General features: G+C 39.1%; 1 protein-coding gene across 2 annotated transcripts; it reads left to right on the plus strand.

The window, feature by feature from the left end:
* Positions 1-3,225: 3,225 nt before the first annotated feature.
* On the plus strand, positions 3,226-9,349 carry LOC137199470 (semaphorin-4E-like). 2 transcript variants are annotated; one of them, XM_067613794.1, is made up of 15 exons: positions 3,226-3,470; positions 3,676-3,775; positions 4,182-4,327; positions 5,264-5,326; positions 5,439-5,534; positions 5,735-5,834; positions 5,986-6,096; positions 6,261-6,409; positions 6,486-6,661; positions 7,234-7,384; positions 7,484-7,706; positions 7,809-7,927; positions 8,098-8,264; positions 8,347-8,396; positions 8,602-9,349. In XM_067613794.1, the coding sequence occupies exons 1-15, from the start codon at positions 3,375-3,377 to the stop codon at positions 9,195-9,197; spliced, it is 2,343 nt and encodes a 780-aa protein (XP_067469895.1). In that variant the 5' UTR covers positions 3,226-3,374; the 3' UTR covers positions 9,198-9,349. The 2 variants fall into 2 exon arrangements, with proteins under 2 accessions (XP_067469895.1, XP_067469896.1); XM_067613795.1 differs by having other exon boundaries at positions 8,098-8,224; positions 8,602-8,691.
* Positions 9,350-22,113: the final 12,764 nt, after the last annotated feature.

Consider the following 22,113-nt stretch of genomic DNA (forward strand, 5'->3'; position numbering starts at 1 on the left):
ATTTTCAGGTGATGCACAAAAATCCACCATGAAAACATACTGCTCCCCTCAGATTTTGAAACTGACTGAATGCATATTTACTGTAATCCCGGCTATCCAGAGTGATTAAAATAGTAAATTGCTACAGAATAAATTGAGTAATGGATCCCCTTGTATCTGTGTTTTTCTTCCAGAGAAAGTAAAGTAAATATCATTTTAAAAATATGCCAATTTAGATTAACCTTGTAGGGGCACAAACATGTTTTCAGGTAAATTATTTTGTCAATAATGAGAGGCATCTCTCAAGAAAGCAAGATGTCTATTCCTCAACAACAAACTTTGTGGCAGCTGTTTTTTTCTAAAGCAGAGGGAGTCAATTTGCAGCTAATGCGTCTTGACGGATGTGATCACGACTAAATAAAATAAAGCAACATATTTTAAGGAGAGCTGTGCAATTGGGGGGAGAGGCAATGAGCACTCTTCATTGCTGAATGCGGACTAATGACAGAGAAGCCAGTTTAATATGCCATTAACACAGAGCAAGTAGGAAGGCCACAATTAAACTTCCATAAGCATTATTAGATCTGCCAGGGAGGTCATGTTTTCAGTCCCAATTGTTTACTTCCTATTGGCGAGATGTCTTGAAAACTTGATAGAAACAGCTGATTTAATCAAAAAGTGCAAATCAAAAACAACCTCAGCTCTAAATGGAGCCCTGGAGAGTTTGTGGTGCGCAGTTGCACCGCTGTTTGTGATGCCACAGCCAATGAACACAGCTCTGATCCACGATTCAAGTTAACAAGACCAGAAAACAAGTTTTTTTTTTTTCAAGATTCAAGATTTTTTATTATCATTTTACAACAGAAGGTTGCACAATGAAATGTAGTCTGTAGCCTCCCAATGCTACACACAAAAACTGAAACCACATAAATGGACCAACAAACAACAAGTCACAAATACAAAACTATTTTTTATGTTGTAGCGTAGAGGATGAATTGAGGAGTCTCAGCCTGAGGAAAGAAGCTGCTCTGTAGCCTGGTGGTATGACAGCAGAGACTTCTGTATCTCTTGCCAGATGGCAGCAGGGTGAACTGGCTGTGGTTGGGGTGGGTATTGTCTTTTAGTATCCTTTGGGCTCTGTGCAGGCTCCTCACCTCACCGATGTCACTGATGCTTGGTAGATGGGTACCAATGATGTTCTCTGTGGTTTTAATCACCCGCTGCACATCCCATGCCAATTTGCAATGTTTCCATGTTGCTTTCTATTGCTCCTCTATAAAAGTTAACAAGAACCTGAAATGGGAACTTTGCCTTCTTAAGTTTCTTTAAGAAGTACAGTCGTTTCTGGGCTTTTTTTGGGTGGAGATGTGTGATGTCTATGACAGGATCTCTGTGATGCTGATACCCAAGAACTTAAAACTGTTCAACTGCTCCACCTCAGCTCCACTGATGTAGACAGGGGTGTGTGTCTTTACCTCCCTTTTTCTAAAATCAACAATCAGCTCCTTGGTTTTGTTGACAATGAGCAGTAAGTTGTTCTCTGTGCACCATTCTGCAAGATTGTTGATTTCCTCCCGGTATGAACTCTCATCGTTGTTTGAAATCCAGCCTATGGCGGTGGTGTCGCCCGCAAAGTTCACAACAGAGTTCTCTCCATGTTGGGGGTTACAGTCATGGGTGTACAGCATGAATAGGAGGGGGCTGAGCACACAACCCTGGTGGATCTCCGGTGTTGAGCACGAGAGTAGAGGAGGTGTGACCACCAATCAAAACTGTCTGGGGTCTGTTTGTGAGGTCCAATATCTAGTTCCAGTATCCAGTTGAGGTATTTAAGTCCAGAGTGCTAAGTTTTCCAATCAGATTCATGGGGGAGATTATATTAAATGCTGAGCTGAAATCAACAAACAACATTCTGATGTGGGTGTTGTTATTTTCAAGGTGTGTGAAAACTGAGTGGTGGACAGAGGAGATGCCATCCTCTGTGGATCTGTTGGTTCTGGATGCAAATTGGTGAGGATCCAGGCTGTCTGGGATATTGTCTTTGATGTGCTTGAAAACCAGTTTTTCAAAGCACTTCATCAGAATGGGAGTGAATGCCACAGGGCGGTAGTCGTTTAGACTAGACACAGACGCAGACTTTTTTGGTACAGGGATGATGGTAGCTGTCTTGAAGCAGGTGGGAACACTCTCCTGTGACAGTGATATGTTAAAAATGTCAGTTATAACATCAACTAGCTTGTTGGCACATGTTTTTAGTACACGGCCAGGGATGTTATCAGGCCCAGCAGCTTTATTCATATTCTCTCTAAACAGGATTCTTCTCACATCCGCTGTGGATACTGACAGTGGCAGGTCCTCTGGAGGCGGAGTAGCCTTTACAGCTGACTCTTTGTTGAGGATATCAAAGCGAGCATAGAATGAGTTAAGCTCATCTGGCAACGTGGCCTCACACAATATGGGGGCACTCCTGCTTTTGTAGCCTGTGATGTTCTGGATTGCCTGCTACATATCTTTGGTGTCATTGGTGTTGAAATCTCTCTCCAGTCTCTGCTCATGTCTCTCTGCTTTGCCTCCTTTATGCCAGCTTTCAGTCTTGCTCTGGCGGTGTTGTATGTTTCCTTATCACCTGACTGAAAGGCAGTTTTTTTGGCTCTGGATAAAGCCCTTGCTTCTCCATTCATCCAGGCTCTCTGGTTTGGATTTTATTGTCTTTGTGATCACCACATCATCAACACATTTGCTGATGTGTGATGTCACTGTTGATGTATATTCCTCAAGATTGATGTGGTTCCCCTGTGTGGCGGCGTCCCTGAACATGTGCCACTCAAAACAGTCCTGTAGAGCTGCTATAACTTCATCTGTCCACACTTTAACAGTTTTTACTGATATTTTGAGCCTTTTTATCAGCTGAAAGTAAGTAGGCAGGAGAAGCAGGGAAATATGGTCTGATAGATCAAAATGGGAATAAGGGAGGGCTTTGTAGCTGCCAGGAATGTTTAACATGGTCCAGGGTATTACTTCCCCTGGTGGGGATGTGGACATGTTGGTGGAATTTAGGTAAAACAGTTCTGAGGTCAGTTTGATTAAAATCACCAGCTACAATAAAAATACCATCCGGTTGTTTTGTCATGTGAATGCTAATGACCTCATACAATTCCTGTAGTGCATTTTTTGAATTTGCATCTGGAAGAATGTAAACAGCAACAACAAACACACTGGTGAATCCTCTGAGCAGATAATATGGTTGACATTTTAACATTAAAAACTGGTAATCCGGTAAACATTGTCCATCAACTTTGACTGCGTTTGAGCAACAAGCATCATTGATGTAAACACAGAGTCCACCTCCTCTCCTCTTATTGGAGTCTTGTGTTTTTATAGGTTCCTTCATCTGCATGCACTGCCGTTGCCATGGTATTTGTTGCTCCTTGCAGTACAACAAATCCTGTGATTTATTCACGAGTTTCTTCTCACAAAACAAGACCTATCAGGTAAGAATAAAAATGAGAAGCATAGATGGAGTGAATCGCTGTCAGTTATCCTAACTGAACAACCTGTAAAATCATAAAATTGATGAAATGAAGCTGTGTACTTTAGTGGTGAATATTTTACCTTAATTTCTGCCAACATAAATTTCTTATACAACATTGAAAAATGATGTCAATTGTGTCTAAATGTGTTTGCCCCATCTTATAGGACACGATGAGACCTACTGTGCTCTTCTTTTATTTCCTCATCATCATGAGTGAGGGTGTTGAAGCGAACAACAAACCCCGCAGGAGCATTTCCTTCCAAGGTAAAGCATCTACTGTAGATGAACAGGCAAAAGACAGACTGTGGCCTATACTAAGAGTAGACTATGCATAATCTCAACATACATAATGTTCTGCACATATTACTACATGTATAAAGTGGATTGTACAGCAGACTGTCAGTTTAGACTATACTGATGTGTGTTTGGGCTTAGTGCATTGCCTTTATAATAATACAGGATCAAAACAACAAATACAGTAGATTACAATTAGGAGTAACGTAAAGTAGGCAGCAGCAGTAAATAATACTGTAATTAAATGAATCATACTATATGTGCAGCGTAAAATGACCAGGTATGCAGTGTGAAAATAACACTGAACATCTTAACTTTATAGAAGACATGGATTTCAAATGAAATCTCCAGCTTCTTGTTCTTTTATCTGGTTTAGACATAAACTTGAAACAGTTCAAAGAGTCCGGCTTTAGCAGTTTGAGCTCTTTGATGATAAGAGATGACATTGGTCTACTTGTTGTCGGAGCCAGAGGGAAAGTGCTCACCCTCAACTTGGATGACATCACCAAAAAGACCAGTGAGGTAAGAACATTGTTTGGATGGACTGGGCTGTTGTACCCAACACACAAAAAATGAGCAGTTTAAGTTCAAACACCAGTACAATAATAAATCTAGAATGACAGAAAAAGATCGACTCTTCATCAGTTCTTCAGATACAATAGGTCCATACAGAACCATAATGACTAAAAAAAGTTCTATGATTTGTAGAAGTGCAACAATTAGTTGATTAGCTGATTGACATAAAATTAATCCGCAACTATTTTGATAATCAAATAATTGTCTTAGTCATTTTTTTAAAATATGGCAAAACATTTTTGGCAAATATGCTAAAAAATGTGCTGTTTTTAGCTTTTTGAATGTCATTATTTTATGCTTTTCTTTGTCATATATGATAGTAAATATATATAGTAAGAATATCTTTGGGTTCTGGACTATTGTTTGGACAAAATAAGACATTTAAAGATTTAACCTTGGACTCTGAGAATTTATAACTGGCATTTTCACTATTTTCAGACATTTTATAGACAAAATGATTAATCAAGAAAATAATCAGCAGATGAATCAATAATGAAAAGAATCGTTAGTTGCAGCCCTAATGATTTGTTAAATGGCACATTGGAATAAAAAACCCAGAGTGGCTCCTAAAATGTAAGTAAAGTTTATTAAATTGCATAACAAAGGTCTTTGTGAAATATAGCATGTAAAAAAGTAAAGAAACATACACAACACCCCCTAAACAAGAAGTAGAAAGAACTATTTTAAATCAGACCAATAAATATTTCACCACTGAAAACTGTGACCTTCTCAGTCATTCCGAAGAGGTGTTTTTTGGTACCAAAAATAGCTGTGAGAACTATTCAACTAATAGCTGTCAGAATAATTTTCTATATTTATATATATTTTTATACATTTTCACATGAGGGTTTCCACATCATTGCTAATTCTGTATTCCTCCAGGCCAACTGGATGGTCAGTCCAGCAGACAAAGCCCTCTGTCAGAGGAAGGGCAAAGACACTAAGGTACAGGAATAAGTGAAGTAGAAGTGAACGTCATCAGACTTTTGTGCAGTTTTTTCTCATCACACACAGCTCATAAAGTCATTAATTTTAATCACATTTGTTCTTCTAAAAGGAATGTGATAACTTCATCAGGACCCTGCACACAACAGAGGATGGTAAAATGCTAGTTTGTGGGACGAACGCTTTCAATCCTGCATGTGACTACATGGTAAGTGACCTCTTAACCCTTTAACCTCGTACGCACTGATGGACAATAATGGACACAACTTGTCAATATTTCACTCGGTATAAGTGTAATAAGTTATCAATAAACAGCTGGAAAAAGCAAATATGGCAATAAGTACTAGGAAAATAATGCTTTTATAATGGGAAATATATCACAGTGATTATGAATGTCTACTGCACCAGACTTTCACAAATGGAAAAGTTGCCCTGGACAGAAACAAGCACGTAGGTAGAGGAATAGTTCCTTTTGACCCTGACCAACGCTTTGCTTCCCTTATGATTGGTGAGTACACAACTATCAACAGATTCTCCATTTCTCAACGCTTCATCACTGGTCTGTCATGTCTGCTCTCCTCCAATAAATCTTTAACTGTCAAAAGTTGAAAATGACAGCAATAATGATACAACACTGTTTTTTCCCCCCTACTTCACAGGAAACACTTTGTACTCAGCCTCTTCCTCCAACTTTCTGGGCACAGAGCTGGTGTTTCAGAGAAATGGACTGAACCCTCTCAAGACTGAAATGAAACATTCCTGGTTCAATGGTAAGCTGTCTTATTCGGGAACATGCAACTAAATTAAGATGCAGTGAACAGTCTGTTTCACTGCACAAAACTAAAATCATAGAATTTTCTGCTGTTTTTTTGTTTTCAGACCTTGTTAAATGTCAGTGCCTTTTGATCTCATATTCTAAATGGTTTGATTTCAGAGCCCACCATGATTTCCATAAAGCTTGTTGAAGCAAGCAAAGACAGCGAGAATGGTGAAGACGACAGTGTATTTTTGTTCTTCACTGAGAATGCTGTAGAGGAACTTCGTGACAACATCCAGGTGTCGAGGATAGCCCGAGTCTGTAAGGTATGTCTCCCATTAAAATACCCGTACCATCTTCATATGGCTGGAAATCAATGTTGTTATTTAATATGTGTGTTAGAGTGACTTGGGAGGCAGTAGGACCCTGCAGAGAAAGTGGACTTCATTCTTGAAAGCCCGTTTGGACTGTCCATTTGGTGGTGTCGGCTTGCCTTCCCTCGTCCAAGACGTTTTCCTCCTTCAAGACCTAAAAAACTGGACGGATAGCATCTTCTATGCCACGTTCACTTCCAACTCGTACGTTGAAATTTAATTCATTATTCACTGAAACATTTCATGTTCTATTCTATATTCTTCTTCCAAGCTTCTTTATATCATCAAATCTGTCAAGATATTTAGGATTTAGCGTTTTTATGCAACATCCCAACAACTTGTACAGATGTTCTGCAACTTGTGTAGCTACAGTATGTACCTATGTAACTCCTTTACGTAAATGGAAAATGGAGTGCATTTATATAGTGCCTTTCTAGTCTTATTGACCACTCAAAGCTCTTTCACCCATTCACAAACACACACACACACACACACACACACACACACACACACACACACACACACCGCTGGCGCAGCCATCAGGAGCAATTTGGAGTTCAATATCTTGCCCAAGGACACTTCAACATGCAGACTGGAGGAGCCAGATATCAAACCACCGACCTTCTGATTAGTGGATGACCCGCTCTACCTCCTGAGCCACAGCTACCCTTTATGTAGAGTATATGCATGTGTATATGTAAAATGTAAAGAGGTTACACATATGTGGAAACAGAAAATAACAAGGATTATATATTTTCTGTTTCCCTTTATGACAGGGAGTCCTCAGGTGCTTGCAACCAGTCTGCTGTCTGTGCATACAAGCTGTCAGACATCAGCCAGGTGTTCAGCGGGAGGTTTTTGACTGAGAAGGATGCTGGGAGGTGGGACACATACACAGGAGAAGAGCCTGTCCCCTACCCTGGTTCAGTAAGTATCAAGCCAAGAAGAATTAAATATCTCATCATTATTAAGGTTGATTACTTTTGGTTTAAATATTTAAAACAACATTGCGTATCATTGTTATAGTGCATTAATGATGAAATGCGGGCCAAAGGTGTGATGACCTCCCTAGACCTCTCAGACGAAACCCTGCTGTTTGTGAAGAACCACCCTCTGATGGAGAGCGTGGTTACACCGATAACTGGCAAGCCTCTGCTGTTCCAGATAGGGACACGATTTTCCAAAATTGTCGTGGATCAAGTTGCATCACTGGATGGGCGACAGCATCAAATTATGCTTATTGGCACAGGTTGAAGCACATGTGCAGACATGCCTTAACATCAATAACACAAATCACACACAAGGTACACTGACAGATGAATTCAATGTTGTGTTAATTCTTCTCTCTTAGACTCTGGTTGGCTGCAGAAGGCAGTGAGGTTTGATGGCGAGGGTGGCCGCATCATTGAGGAGCTGCAGCTGTTTCAAATTCCTCAGCCTGTCAACTTTCTCCAGCTCTCCTCCAAAACAGTAAGGCCCGATTCACTAGTGTTGTTTTCCGAATGCAAATTCAAGTTGGTAAAATACCCAGATCTGTTATGACTTTAGTTTAATGAACACCTTACCTGATCTTTGATGCATCATAATTAAAACATCCTTGTAGGGAGACAACTTGTCTAAACTCTGCTGTATATCTGCAGGGCCAGCTGTACAGCGGTGCCAATAATGTCACTGTTCAGGTTAATGTAAGGGACTGCAGCCACTACACATCGTGCGATGACTGCCTTCTTGCCAGAGACCCATACTGTGGCTGGGACAAGATCAGAGGCCAGTGTGCATCTGTTGTTGGCGCATCACTTGGGTCTATGTACGATGAAACTCCTATGATCTTTTGCTTTCCAGAATGTGATTGTTTGTTATGCTTAAGAAAGTTTTTTATCCTCTTGCAGGATTCAGAGTCTAAGTGATGGAGACATCAGGATGTGCCCGATCTCTGATTGTAAGTTCCCTGTATGCCACTACAGCACACAATATCAAATATGAATTTAAAGCTGATAAAAATAGGTGGTGTGTATGTTACAATAAAATCTCTGTGACAGTGAGGAGGATGTTTTAAATTAATTATATGGTACAGGACATAATCTTGAAAGGAGGTTAAACATTGACCTGGTGTGAATGGGTGTGTGCTTGATGTCTTCCTCAAGTGAAAAGGAAACCTGACGTCGTCCATCTCATCATGGGGATAGCCCAGTTTCTCCCTTGTTCCCCTGAGACCAACCTTCCAGTCAGCTGGCGCTTCTCTAATAGCACCCTCCTTCCTGGCCCCCGTCACACTGTGCTCAGCCAGGGTCTTATCATCAGACCCTCCTTGTCTGATGCTGACCTTTACACCTGTGAGACAGTGGAAATGGTGAATGGCAAAGTACACCGCAAGATGGTAGTCCAGTACCTCATCCAGGTTGAGGACACTAAAACTCTGGTCAGGAACTTGAAGGTGGCTGTGATTGCCTTGAGTGTTATCCTGGGCTCATTGTCATTGCTACATAAGATAAAGGCCAAATTGCGAAACCCTATTGATTGTGCCAATGAAAACAGCAACAACAATCAAGTGATCTCTGTGAGGTCTTTCTGTGACTATGACCAGACCATGCACCAGCACATGGAGGAAGGTCGGACTCCCTGTTACCAGGAAGAGGGGCGCCACAGGGAGGCTAACAGTGGGAATGAAGGGATTGCAGAGATTGGGAGTGTCACATCTGTACATCATTCTCCCAGAAGGCACTGTGGCAAAATTGGCTGAGGAGAAGGTGGAGGGGGAGAATGACAACTGTTGCACAGTTATTGAGATCATCAAGTGATCCCCCTCTTCTAGCATTCAAGTCACTGTATTTCCTTTTGTGTCATTTTATTGTATTGAATAAACATGGTCTTTATGAGCCCTCTGCTCAGTTACACTTGTTTCTCTGAATCTTTATAATAGAGCTTGAGAATTCAAAGTTGGCATAAGCCGTAGAGCCACGCAGGCCACATTTATGGGAATATATCAGGTTAAAATAAACCAGAAATTCCCTTTAGGTAGCCTTAATAATAAGGGCAAATGACAGTAACAATGGAGACACATTTTCATTGCTCATTACATTACACAAGTATCTGTCCTTGTCCACAAACAGAAGTGTTTCCTGATGCGTAGATTCAGTTAAAAAAAAGGACATCATTTACCACTGACAGCACGTTCAGGGTTTATGGTTTTTTGTGAAAAAAAAAAAAAAACAGTTTAACATTAAATATACATTCAGTCAGCTCCCCCATGTTTAAACATGTCTAGACCCACCCCTGATGGTGAGAAACATGCTTGATGCATTTCAGGGGACAAGCAATAATTAGTAGTAGAGAGGTAGTATTTACCATGTCTGCTCAAAATAACAGTAAACTGTTTCAGTGCGTAGGAAACAAAAGGAATGTCTAGATGCCTTCTCTCTTTTTTTGAGGAAAGCTGCTGGGTTGCCTGGAATGAACTGGGGTAATCCTATGGGGCGCATTTGCTAAGGGAATCTCACAGTAATCAACTAATTTGATTTTAAATGTCTTGTATAAAAGTTGCAAACCTTGTCTACATCACGCATGCCTCGGCCATTTCTTGACTCTGACATGAAAGGTTTTACAGGACCGCCAGAACAATAAATTTCACCTATAGACATGCTATCTCCACTGGAGTAAAGCTCACCGAAACCAGCCAAAGCAGCCGCTAAAGTTACCTTTTTAACTTTATGCTCTATGATATAAACAGCAATATTCTCTGGTACTGAATTTTTTTTTTGAACTGCTCTAAAACTACTAAGTCACACAGTGAATCAAAAGTACTGACATGCCACGAGAGAAATGAGCTGTCAAATCGTGAGCAAATTCAAGGTGTGCCTGTTTCTCATCTTTCTCCCACTTTCAGAACCTCAGTATACCTCAGGAACTAACTCGTATGCCTTCAGTACTGCTGATTTAACAGCAGAATACTTTTAAAAATCTGAAGAAGAAAAAGATAAGTAGGCCTGTTGTGCCTTGCCTGTGAATACACACTTCCATCAGCAACATGTTCAAATAGAGAGAAAAGGGTCTCTTAAGCCTATAGGCAAAAAGCTACAAATTACCCAAATTATCAAAATTCTCACCAGAGAACTCAGTGGGAGAGGAGGAATTGTTAAGCTCTACAGCACTTTCAGCTACCATTTTACCATGCTAAATTAAATAAAGTTTATACTGCAGCAAATGTAGTTTTTCCTGCTGTTTGTTGCTGCAATTTTTCTACAGCAACCTAATTTCAGCCTGTTGTTTTGACTGTCTGTGGGGGAGCTTAGCCAGAGTGTCAAGGACGGTGACAGGACGCAGACTCAAACTTGTTGAATTTCTAAAAAAAAGGTGACCTGTGTAACGGAAAAAAACAAAAACTCAACAAACTTAGGTATGATCACATGCACACAGCTAGATGCATATCGTCTTTCTGTTCTCCTCAAACCAACAACCTCAAACCAACCACTTTCCCTTATGCCAATAACTGGTACATAACAATGTCACTTGTATCAATTAATATTGTTTATACACTTTATCCACCCAGTACTCCTCACCATATGCCAAAACTGAGTACAAATTCACACAAATATTAAACCGGAGGGGTCACTGCAAATCAATAAAAAGTTCTTCTGAGTCGTCACTTTTATCCTATGATGAAACATTTCTATCCTGATGGGAGTGGTCTCTTCCAGGATGACAATGCCCCAATTCACAGGGCACTAGGGGTCACTGAATGGTTTGATGAGTATGAAAATGATGTGAATCATATGCTATGGCCTTTGCAGTCACCAGATCTCAACCCAATTGAACACCTGTGGGAGATTTGGACCGATGTGTTAGACAGCGCTCTCCAGCACCATCATCAAAACACCAAATGAGGGAATATCTTTTTGAAGAATGGTGTTCCTCAGCCGTGACATTGATTCTACAGGTCTCTGGAACTCTTCTGGAGGGATGAACACCATTCCCAAACCATGCCAGCAAAATGCCCCCCAAAGCATAACAGAGCCACTGGATCCCCTCACTGTAGGGGTCAAGCATTCAGGCCTTTACCAGTTTTTCCTTTAATTTGTCACCCGTCTGTACGTCAAAATGTAATGGGGACAAATGGTGTGGTCTTACCCACTTTGTCACACCTTCCATGAGCGAATTGTAACTGAGTAATTGTTTCTGTTGCTCAAACCTATGGATGTCAAAAACTGCAGAGACAACCCAGCAGTAGGCCTTCAAAATGACCTCAGTTGTCCTTCAAAGTCTTGCCATTAATGTCAATTTTATGACATTCCGCAATTTTCAGTAACTTGTCTTTGGTACATCTGTCCAGAAAACCCTCTGATGGAGTTTTAACAAAATCAGCAATGGCACCCATCTAAAAAATGCTCTGACAAACAAGACCCACAACAATTTGCTACAACAAACCTGTAGGTAAATAATGACGACCATGCATGTACGGCCTTATAAGGAACCTTGTTCCCTCTAAATGTCTAATTATCCCAAACTTTACTACCTAAACTCATCCCATCTTCATGCAGGTCCACGGCAGTTACTTATGCACCAAATCCCAATAGTGCAGGAGAGCCACATCTAGCATCTCCCTGGAGCTACAGACATGCTCCCAAGCAACCGCTGTAACCAAGTTTATTGCAGCCTGCAAAACCGACAAACTCAGCAGAACCCAAAGGGATAATGCTGCTGTGCCTACTGGGGAACTCTGTTCCAAACAATTGTGCACAGTGAGTCAACATTTACCCACAGTGCAACATAGTGCTGCAGTACTATGGGCCTAAAGAACACATTTTCCTCCCCAGACCACAAACTAATGTAACACAACATTATATGGAACAAGATTTATTAAAGCACTTCAGGTACCCTGTTTGTAGCGTACAAGACTCACAAGAGCTATGAAGTGCATTATCAAATTCAGCATGTGTATGGAGGACTTCTAACAGATCATTTACAGCTAAAACACTGAGTTGCAAACATGTTGAACGATTAGCTTTGCAGATCGAACCTACCTGTAACCCAGAGGCTGAATGGTGAAACTATGTGCCTGTGTTGCCTCAAAGGTAGTGAGGGACAGGCTGAAATCTATGAGTTTCATTTTGAAAGGTTGGTTTTCATGATTAACCAGCATGATGTTCTCTGGTTTCAAATCAGAGTGAATGGCTCCAATGCCCTTCAGGGCATCAAAGGCCGTCAGCAACTGCAGGGACAGAGGAAGAAAATAGACAGTTAGTGATACGATTGACCAGGGTGCAGGCATATAAGGATCAAGAAGTATAGTATTAAATATTTTTCTATGTGTATGTACACAGTTAACATTCTGTTTCTAATTTATGAATTTTAAATATCAAACTCATTCCTCAACTGGCTGAGTGTATTTCCATGACTTGTTAATAGAGTAATTAAAGCCATATAGTCTTTACCTGGTGTGTAATTGACCGAATCTTACTAAGAGACAGCGGCTCGTAGTATCTAACCGATGAAGGCTTCTGTCTAGTATCTCAAATGCCAGACAAGTATGTCTTTGTACGTGAATGTCTCAAAGAATTGTACAATGTTTGTCTTGACTGGGTCATGACCTTTCGCGACCTCTAGAATTTTTACCTGCATATAAGAGGGAAAATTACATGATTAAGTGACACAGCATGGTATCCGCAGTTCATTTATTAAACAACTAAACATAATATAGGCAAGAAAGTAAATATAATTAGTGATCTACCTCTCTTATTGTGACAGCGCTGTCCTAAGTTTTGAGGATCTTGAGGGCCACGTCCTGTGCTGTGATCAGATTCACACATTTGGCAACTTTGCTGATGTGTCCCTTGTCATTTAAATCCACGAGGTAGCGGTTGGTGTTGCTGCACAGTATCTCACTCTGTTGCACCTCAAAGCCTCCTGATTTCTTTCTTCTGCGACCGGTGACAAAGAAGCAGCAACATAATAATGATAATGATAATGATAATGATAATAACAATCATAACTTCATTTAAATAGCACTTTTTAAAACGTACAGTTACAAAGTGCTTCACATATAGGATAAAATACACACATACAAATATAAATATACCTACATACATACACACATACATACATATACATATGCCTAATACATAGACAAGAAATAAGAATACGAACAAGATTATCAAAACTAAAGGCGAACAGAGAGTAATTATAAAAAGGCTAACCTATATTGGGAGCCAATATACTGACTGACCTCCTTAGTAAAACAAGAAAAAACTAGAGGGGGGGCATGGCAAAAAAATGTAGATATGGCACTTGCAGGCTGCATCCTTCACAGTCAGACTAAGAGTTTATTAGCCACAATCTAAGTATCACTACTGTTAAGTAATTTGACCATCTACTATAGTATAAAGCCCTGATTTTAACCAAGAGATGCTTTCATATTTTGACTACTGCAGGCCAGAGAGGCTGATTTTTTTATTTGAGGGCCCTCACCCATCACCCTCCTGTTCCACCCTGCCAAAACCTCTTGCCACCCCATGCTACATTTTCTAGCTCACCTGTAAATCAAAACACACACACACAGACACTGTCTCAAGAGTATCTGCTGCATGACTGTTTGTACATCTGAGCTGTCTCAGTCCTTTACACACAGCAATTTTATTGTTAAAATCCACTCAGCAGCATGTTGTTTTGTAAAAACATAAACCCAATCATCCAGATGAATAAATGAATTTGCAAGTGTTTTTCTGTAATGTAGTTATCAAAGGAGAGAAAGTGGATTTTAATTTTTGTTTGCAAATGAGTAAGTTCATTTAATTTTAATAAATGTCCACTTATGGTAAAAAGATTACTCTTAATCTTAGTTGACAATATTTGTGGTTTTGCATGTTTTAGCCCATTAATTACACATCTTAAACTTTACATTAATGAACATTTTCACGTGCATTGCATGTGAAAACTGGCAGCCACTGGTTTCTATGGTGACAGAACACTGAATTTAACTAAATTGAATTAGACTGAATGGAATTGAATTGAGACAGGAGGAGAGGACAAGTGAGTGCTGGAAGCACTGTTAGTGGACTCTGTGATATTTACCTCCAGGTTAAGTGGAGTTGAAAACAGTTGAGAGTAACAGAGGCTTTTCAGCTGCTACACAGGAAGGCTGTGTGTATGTGTGTGAGACAGACAGACAGAGTGTGTGTGCAGTTAGACAGAGAGGTTGATGAGGGTTTAAAGGTCAGTGTAAAAGTCTGGCCTTCAGTCTGAATGATGCTGCTGGCATTTACACTGACACACACACACACACAGCAATCTGGGATGCACCAATTCCTCAGTAGTGGAGATAAATAGTGAATGGTCAAGACTGGAAGGTGAAGGATTACATAAACTGAGATTGAAGTATAATTACTGGAAAGAATAACATGGATACCACGTTCATGTTACATGCACAGACAGAAACCACATACAGAGAGAAACATATAAAGACAGAAAGTGAAAGACAGATTAAGAGAGCAAGAACAGACCTGGAGTGACCAGTCTCTTCCCAGAACTGCATATTTTCAAGAGGGCAGATTGTATTCAACATCTATACATTATTCATGCCTTGACAGAGATGACAAGAATAATCACGTTTCTTTGACAACAGTGTGGGAGAAATACACACTGACAAAGTGACCAACAGTGTATTTAGACTGTAGACATCATCACTTTGTAAGCCAATAGGAGATTTTCTGTATATGGATAAATGTGTGTTTTCACTTGTCTTGACAGATAAATGATGGTCTCTCTACACACCTTTTTAATTCCTTTCCCATAACTTGATCGGTTTAAGTGATACATTTGATTTATTGCAGCCAGTTTGTGTTAAAATCTACATTCCAAAAGACACATTTCAACATTTCAAAAAATACCACTGTAGCTAGTTTTCCATCCAAATGAAACACAAATTTTAACCAAATTTCCAGAAAATCGCAGCCGTTATGTGAATATTAGGAGTTCAGTCATTGAGGTAAACAGCTGCTGGTGCTAATTCTCCACTCAGGGCGCATTGAACCATTGTGGGAGATGAGGGCACAACAAGATGACAAGATGTTTATGTGTCGGAAATGGCGTATGCAAGGTTTTTATGAGTATGCATCTGGCCCCTGCAGTCCACCACAGGTATTTTCACTGATTTTGCCTGATTAGACCTTTTCTCATGACCATGTGGGTGTGCATAGGCAGTTTGATGACCTCATGTAAATCCCATCATGGCTTTGTACAACTCCAACCTGAGCAGGGCTAATCGGCCACAATGACAGCAGACACCTGTACAAGGATGCAGGACCTTGAATCTGTAATAATAAATCATATTTTTTTATATAATAAACTTATTGCATCATAAGTACAGGTGTTTTGTAGATAAAATCAAGTTATATGTAACTGTAGTTGTTATAATGGAGCAAAAAGTACAATATTTCCTTCTGAAATGTATTGAAGAAGGTTGAAGTAACATTGATTTTTAATACTCACGTAAGGTACAAGTTCCTCAAGGTACTTTCAGCCATTAAAGAAAACATAATAAACACATAATAAATCAACAAATCAGAAATCACAAGAGTTTGATTATAATTCCATTATTAGCTTGATCTACCATGTGATTCAATATTCTTTTCCTAGCACTTTGTTAGCATACGATTGTTCCATATGGTTACAGTACTGTAACATTAAAACCCTGAGTGTTTCTAGAAAAGCAGCTTAATCTATTTTTGCACTCAGAGTAAGTAGCTGTGGATAAAAGCATCAGCTAAATGCTGTAAATATAATGTAGTGGTAAAGTCTTCATATCTGCTATCATTAGCTAAATACTGTTACAAAATGCAGTTACAGGCAAAAATAATTGATCATTTTTCACTTTAAAGGCACGTATAAAAGCTTCATGTGAAGTTTTGTGCATCATATTCTAATCATTCCATTACATGTCCATCGTGTTGTTCATGCTCCTTTATTCTATAACAATAACCAGTTCGTCCTCCGGTCGTCGCCATCTTGGCAGTGCGTGACTCTGCCTAACTCCCGGCCAATCCATGGGCAAAGAGGCAGGCTGAATGGCTGAAACAAGCCACCTAGCGGTTTGCAGATCTGTCACTCAAAGCAGCCATGTCCTTCATTATGCATAACTTTATGGCTTAATAAAATTTAAAAACCATAATGTTGTGGTGTTAACTGTTGCCATGACAACTTTAAGGAAGTATAAACTACATTCCAAACCCTTTCTCTAACCATAATCAAGTGGTTTTTGTGCCCAAACCTAACCAGACATTAACCACAGCATGTCACACCATGAAACATCATTATTTTTTAACAGTGATTTGTAACATTTTTTGAAAGTGGCATATTACCGTGCATTACTATGACTGCTCGATGGTGTAAACGTAACTACAGGTTGTTTTTGCTGGGTGAATTTTAGACCTATACTGTTGTTTAATTATGAGGATGTGTTCCATTAACAATGTGAAGCTTTTTATACTGTTTGATATAGTGAATGATATTAACTTAATGAATAACCCATGGTTCATGTTATTAATGGAGGTTAATGGGGTCACCACAATGTAAATGGGATTTCTCCTTCTCTTCCTTTTCATTTATACTGTATGTAAAGATTGAGCCTACCAACCACAGTAATGTTAATTCCCCTGATCATACAATTTTGTATACATATTAAAAAAAACACACAATTGTGTTACACAGATGTTATATGAATCCACATTAAAATCACTCCATCGATCATTATACACAAAGCTAAATTAGCATAAAGAAATCTCTATTTGAAGTTTATTTATTGGATAATTATTTGCACAATAATGTAAATTAACACCTTTGTTTATGACCAATTAAATTGTGGCATGTTCCCCAGGTGCCTTAACATGCTAGGAATGTGTACACACATGAACAGTAAACGGTGTATATAAATGATTTAATGATGGTATCATCAGTAACCTGGTGTCTTTCTTATGACATTGCTCTCTCTGCTCTTTTACTTTCTCACCTGTAATATTTTTCTGAAATTTATTTTCACATCACAGACACAGCCTGCCTCCCCTTGTCTGTCAATTCATCAAGTTTGTCAAAGTATTTCCATATCAAAAACAGGGCTGCTGTTCCTCTCCATACACCTACACATACCAGGGACTGATTACTGGCAGCTGACATGAGAACATCACATCACATCACAGATTCATACATGCAGCACCACGTCTAGCCCGAGGATATATATCAGTATTACAGGATATATGCCAGTATTATTGACTGACGTGGTGATATGTATGAAATACATTTTTTTGATGATACAAGCCTGTTAAACAGTGGATTAGCATGCAGGGAGCTCTGATAAAAATTACTGTGGTGTCAAAGTCACAGCAGAGACATACATATTTAATGCCAACTTTGCCAGCCTCTGTTACAAATATGCAGGACTTGACCACATGATTTAAGGTTAGCATACCTAGCATTTAGTTTATAGCAAGTCTTTTATATTCTTGCATTTTAAATGAAGCTTAGTGTAAGTTCAAACAGGAAGACTATATGTTATTCATTCATTCTCGTTCCTCTCTCTCTCTCTCTCTCTCTCTCTCTCTTTCTCTCCCTCTTTTCCTGCTTGTCTTATGAGCTGATTAAGCTGATTAGCTTTTCTCCTCTCTGTTGCTGTCAGTTGTCATTTCAGTGGGAATTGTTGTGACCCTCCTCCACCCCATCAGGACCAGTTCTGAGCTCACCAGAAGCCCACTTCTCTCCTCATCATCCAGATCTCAGCATTCTTTTTTATCCATCACTACCACCAGTGTCTAGAGTCCATCAGGGGATATCTTACTCTACTCACAGCTTCACTACCCCCTTTATAAAAAATACAATGATGACACAATGGAGTCTGGAGTCCAAAGACTTTTTTTCACATTTCTCATCATTATTGTGCATGTGTCAATAAAATAATTGTTCAATCTAATGAAGCCCCTCCTGATTGAAATACTGCTAACAGCCAACCATCATACGTAAACTGCATTCAGAGTAAACACAAAGGCTGTGTCCCCAAATCATTCACTCATTCACTACTCCCTGCTCTGAGTTCTGTGTAGAGGACTATATAGTGTGCTCATTGGCAAAATTAAAAAAACCTTTCAGACATTACTCTGGTAATTTTCTCTGCACAGTTAATTACATAATTGCTGTTGCACAAATAAAACATCCCAGATCAACAGTGGCTTGTGGAAACATCAGGGGCTTATAATATAAACACCATACACTATAATACACCATAATAAACACCTGCATGTATTTTTAGCTATGTGTCACAATATTATAAATACATGTTTTTATACTGGCTCTTCTATTCCCCAATAAATAAAGTAATTTATGTCCATTTGCTGCATTTTGGCTGCTCTGCTTACATTAACTATTATTTTATATACATTATCTAACCTCGTCATCAAGCTCTGCAGAAGCCTGACAACGAGCCATTCGTTTGAATCAGGTGTGGTGGAGAAGGGAAACATCTATTGCATGCAGGGCAGGAGTGCCCCAGGACAAGGATTGAAAAACTCTGCAATAAACAGTTCTCACGAACAGCATCACAAAACTCATATGACTGGAAAAACAAAGCCAGCAATAGTAAACAAGCACCAATACATTTAAGCCCATGGTGCCCTGATTTAATAATTTATCCGTTTTGCATAAAACAAACCTGAAATGAAAATAAAATACCAGATTTCAGTCATGGCACAGCTCTAGGAAGCTCTGATAAATACAACCTGTCGCTCACTCACTTACCTTTAATCTCATGTTAAGTGCATATTCGTGATGTGATACTCATCTGCAAAGACTCACCTCATCTGTCATTTTTCTATAAGGCAAAACAGAAGAGAATATGAGGAATCACATAATTTATGCACATAATTTAGTATGAGTGTATCTTTGGCTGACTAATTAGCATAAACAGTGTAATTTGTTAACTAGCTTAACGTACATTTCAGGAATCAAGAGGAGCTAACCTAACTAAGAAACATGTAGATGACCAGTGCGCATATTTAAACTACTGTATAAACAAAAGTTTAATGGTTAAACATCAGGTGCCAGCTCCTTTGCTGCATTGGAACAGTCGGGTAATGTTAAAAACTGGAGACTTGAGGCTGGAATTTTGTTTTGTTTTTTTTCCTGTTTGGGCGCCAAGGGACAGGACATTTCTGCTGACATTTCTCTGCTTTCAAAAACTTTTTCCTATTTACAAATAGCGCTAACATTCACCACACATTCATCGCACAATCTGACAGCCTCAAATCGATATTGTACAGTCTGATACAGATTGTGACCAAGATTTTATCATAGGCATCTTGCACACAATGTGCACAAAACATGATCGATGTCTAAAGGTGCCTTTACCCAGAACAAAAACATAGACAAAATGTTTTGCCAGGTTGGAAGCATTTCACAGTGAGGAACGGTCAGGAAAACAAGGGTAACGAGACGATAGAAAACAGCTGTGGAGGCAAACAAGAGGCAACTAGGGTTAATGAGGCAATCAGCAACAGGTGTGCAGAGCAAGAGAAACACACTGATGGCACATGGTGGACAGGTGAGGACTGTCAGACTGTAGAACATAACATAACCCATACAGTCACAGAGGCTTAGACTTTTAATCTTTATAGCTACATGAAAATGTTCACAATAACCATAGTGAAAGTGTTAAATAACAACTCAAATGCTCCATGACAGTCTGCTATAGCATCACATTAGCTGAACTATGAAGTGCTTTTATACACTCTGTTTAGAATTGTAGATTATTGCATTAATTATTAATGTTTTGAACTTAAAATGGCAAGTAGGAGCTATAAATCCAGCAAGGACAGAAAGTCAAACCAGTCTCTGCACAATAATTAGAGCTCCAAAGCTTTGAAAACTTGAATTATGAGCGCAGTTATTGTTCAAATTTGACATTAGGACATTATTCCAGCGATGATAGATTTGAGCTTTTCTATGAATGTACCAGTAACATGTATGAACTTTTTAAAATCCACACTAGATGTCAGCATGGGATATGTGTGTGTGTGTGTGTGTGTGTGTGTAAAGGAGCTGTGTATGTTTTATCAACAGTTGCAGAGAAAGTGCAAGAGGAAAAAAGACACCGCATTAGTTTTTTAAAGTGGCCTTGAACTGAGCTGTGTGGTTATGGTGTAATTAGTTCTCAGGGGAATTAATCAGCTCTCTCACTGTCTGCTGCTTCTCCCTTTTTTTCTGTTTCTCTCTTTACTCTCTTCCCTTGTGTCTTTCTTTGCCCTGTCTCTCCCTCAATACCTTTCCTTTTCCCTCTCACTGTCTCTGCCCCCTGCTGTCTTTCACTCTTTGTCTCTGGGGCAGAGGTATGACTGGAATAGCTGTTTCTTTCCTTTGGGAGTATTTTGTGGAAAGTCAACTGACTCTTGGAAGTGAAGAGAGAGAAGATAAGACAGCAAAAAATGACTTAAGACTGCAATGTAATGTATTGTAATGTGTGAAAAACAAAACAACACACATTTCATTGACAGTACACACACACGCTAGACATGCACACATTACCTCGAACATGTAGGTACTACCCACTTTCATAAAGTTCTGTACTCCTGAGTCTGTTATGCTGGTGTGTTGGCCCACAGGCTGGTAAGCAGGATTCAATCAATACAAACTTTGAAGGCAGAGACCTACATCAAAAAATTACCTGCTGAACCTGCTGAAATTCACCATCTTTAACACCTGACCAATTTTATGTCTTTTAAAAATATTAAAAAATCACACAAGAGTAAAGGTTTCTCATTGACAACTAGTGTAGTATTGATTGGTTTTTAATAATTTATAGGCATCAATGATATGAACCAGCAGAATGAAGAAAGCAGTGTATGCCTTTATTAATTTTGTACAATTTCCAAAAATAAATTACAGTGCAAAAGAAAATCAATAACACCTCTTGAAGTTTTCCTTGAACATAATAGCAAAAACTAACTGGCCTTCCAGCTGTCATTTACACAGTCAAAGTCAGCAACTTATAGATGCCAGTCTGTTAAATTCATCAGCAATCCTTACCTTACTCAGTGAATGACTAATTGTGTTTGACACAGAAAGTATAAGCAAAACACCTTTTTATTTGACGTCTTGGTAATATGGACACATGTAGAACAACAGACAGCATTTGAAAGAGGGTGTCATACAGTATATTGCCACAAGATGGCAGTCATGTATAACTAATAATCAACACAGTTGCGACGTAAACCTGAGGTTTTGGAAAATAAATATATAATCTTGCACAAGCTTTGAAGCCTGCGCAGTAATTTTCAAAAAGGAGTTGTAACATTGATGTAAGACTGTATAATGATGTTAACAAAGACCCTCAGTTGAGTTTTTCAGTGCAGCCTTTCTGCTTTAATGAGGATGGGTGATGAAATCAGGAAGACCTGTTTCCTAATTGCAAAATAACAAAAGATATACTGACACATTAGCATGATTGTAAAAGCATTTGTGACAGAAATTAGAACATTTGACATGTAATGGGTTAACCGGTTGGTATGATGTTTAATACTCAGTAGCTGATGTTCATTACATATTAATTACTTAGAGAATAAACATCTGAGGTAAAAAAAAGACCTCATTACAATTAAATCTGAAAAATTCTTCTACAAATTTTAAAT

This window comes from Thunnus thynnus, chromosome 16, assembly GCF_963924715.1.
Source record: "Thunnus thynnus chromosome 16, fThuThy2.1, whole genome shotgun sequence".
Lineage (NCBI taxonomy): Eukaryota > Metazoa > Chordata > Actinopteri > Scombriformes > Scombridae > Thunnus > Thunnus thynnus.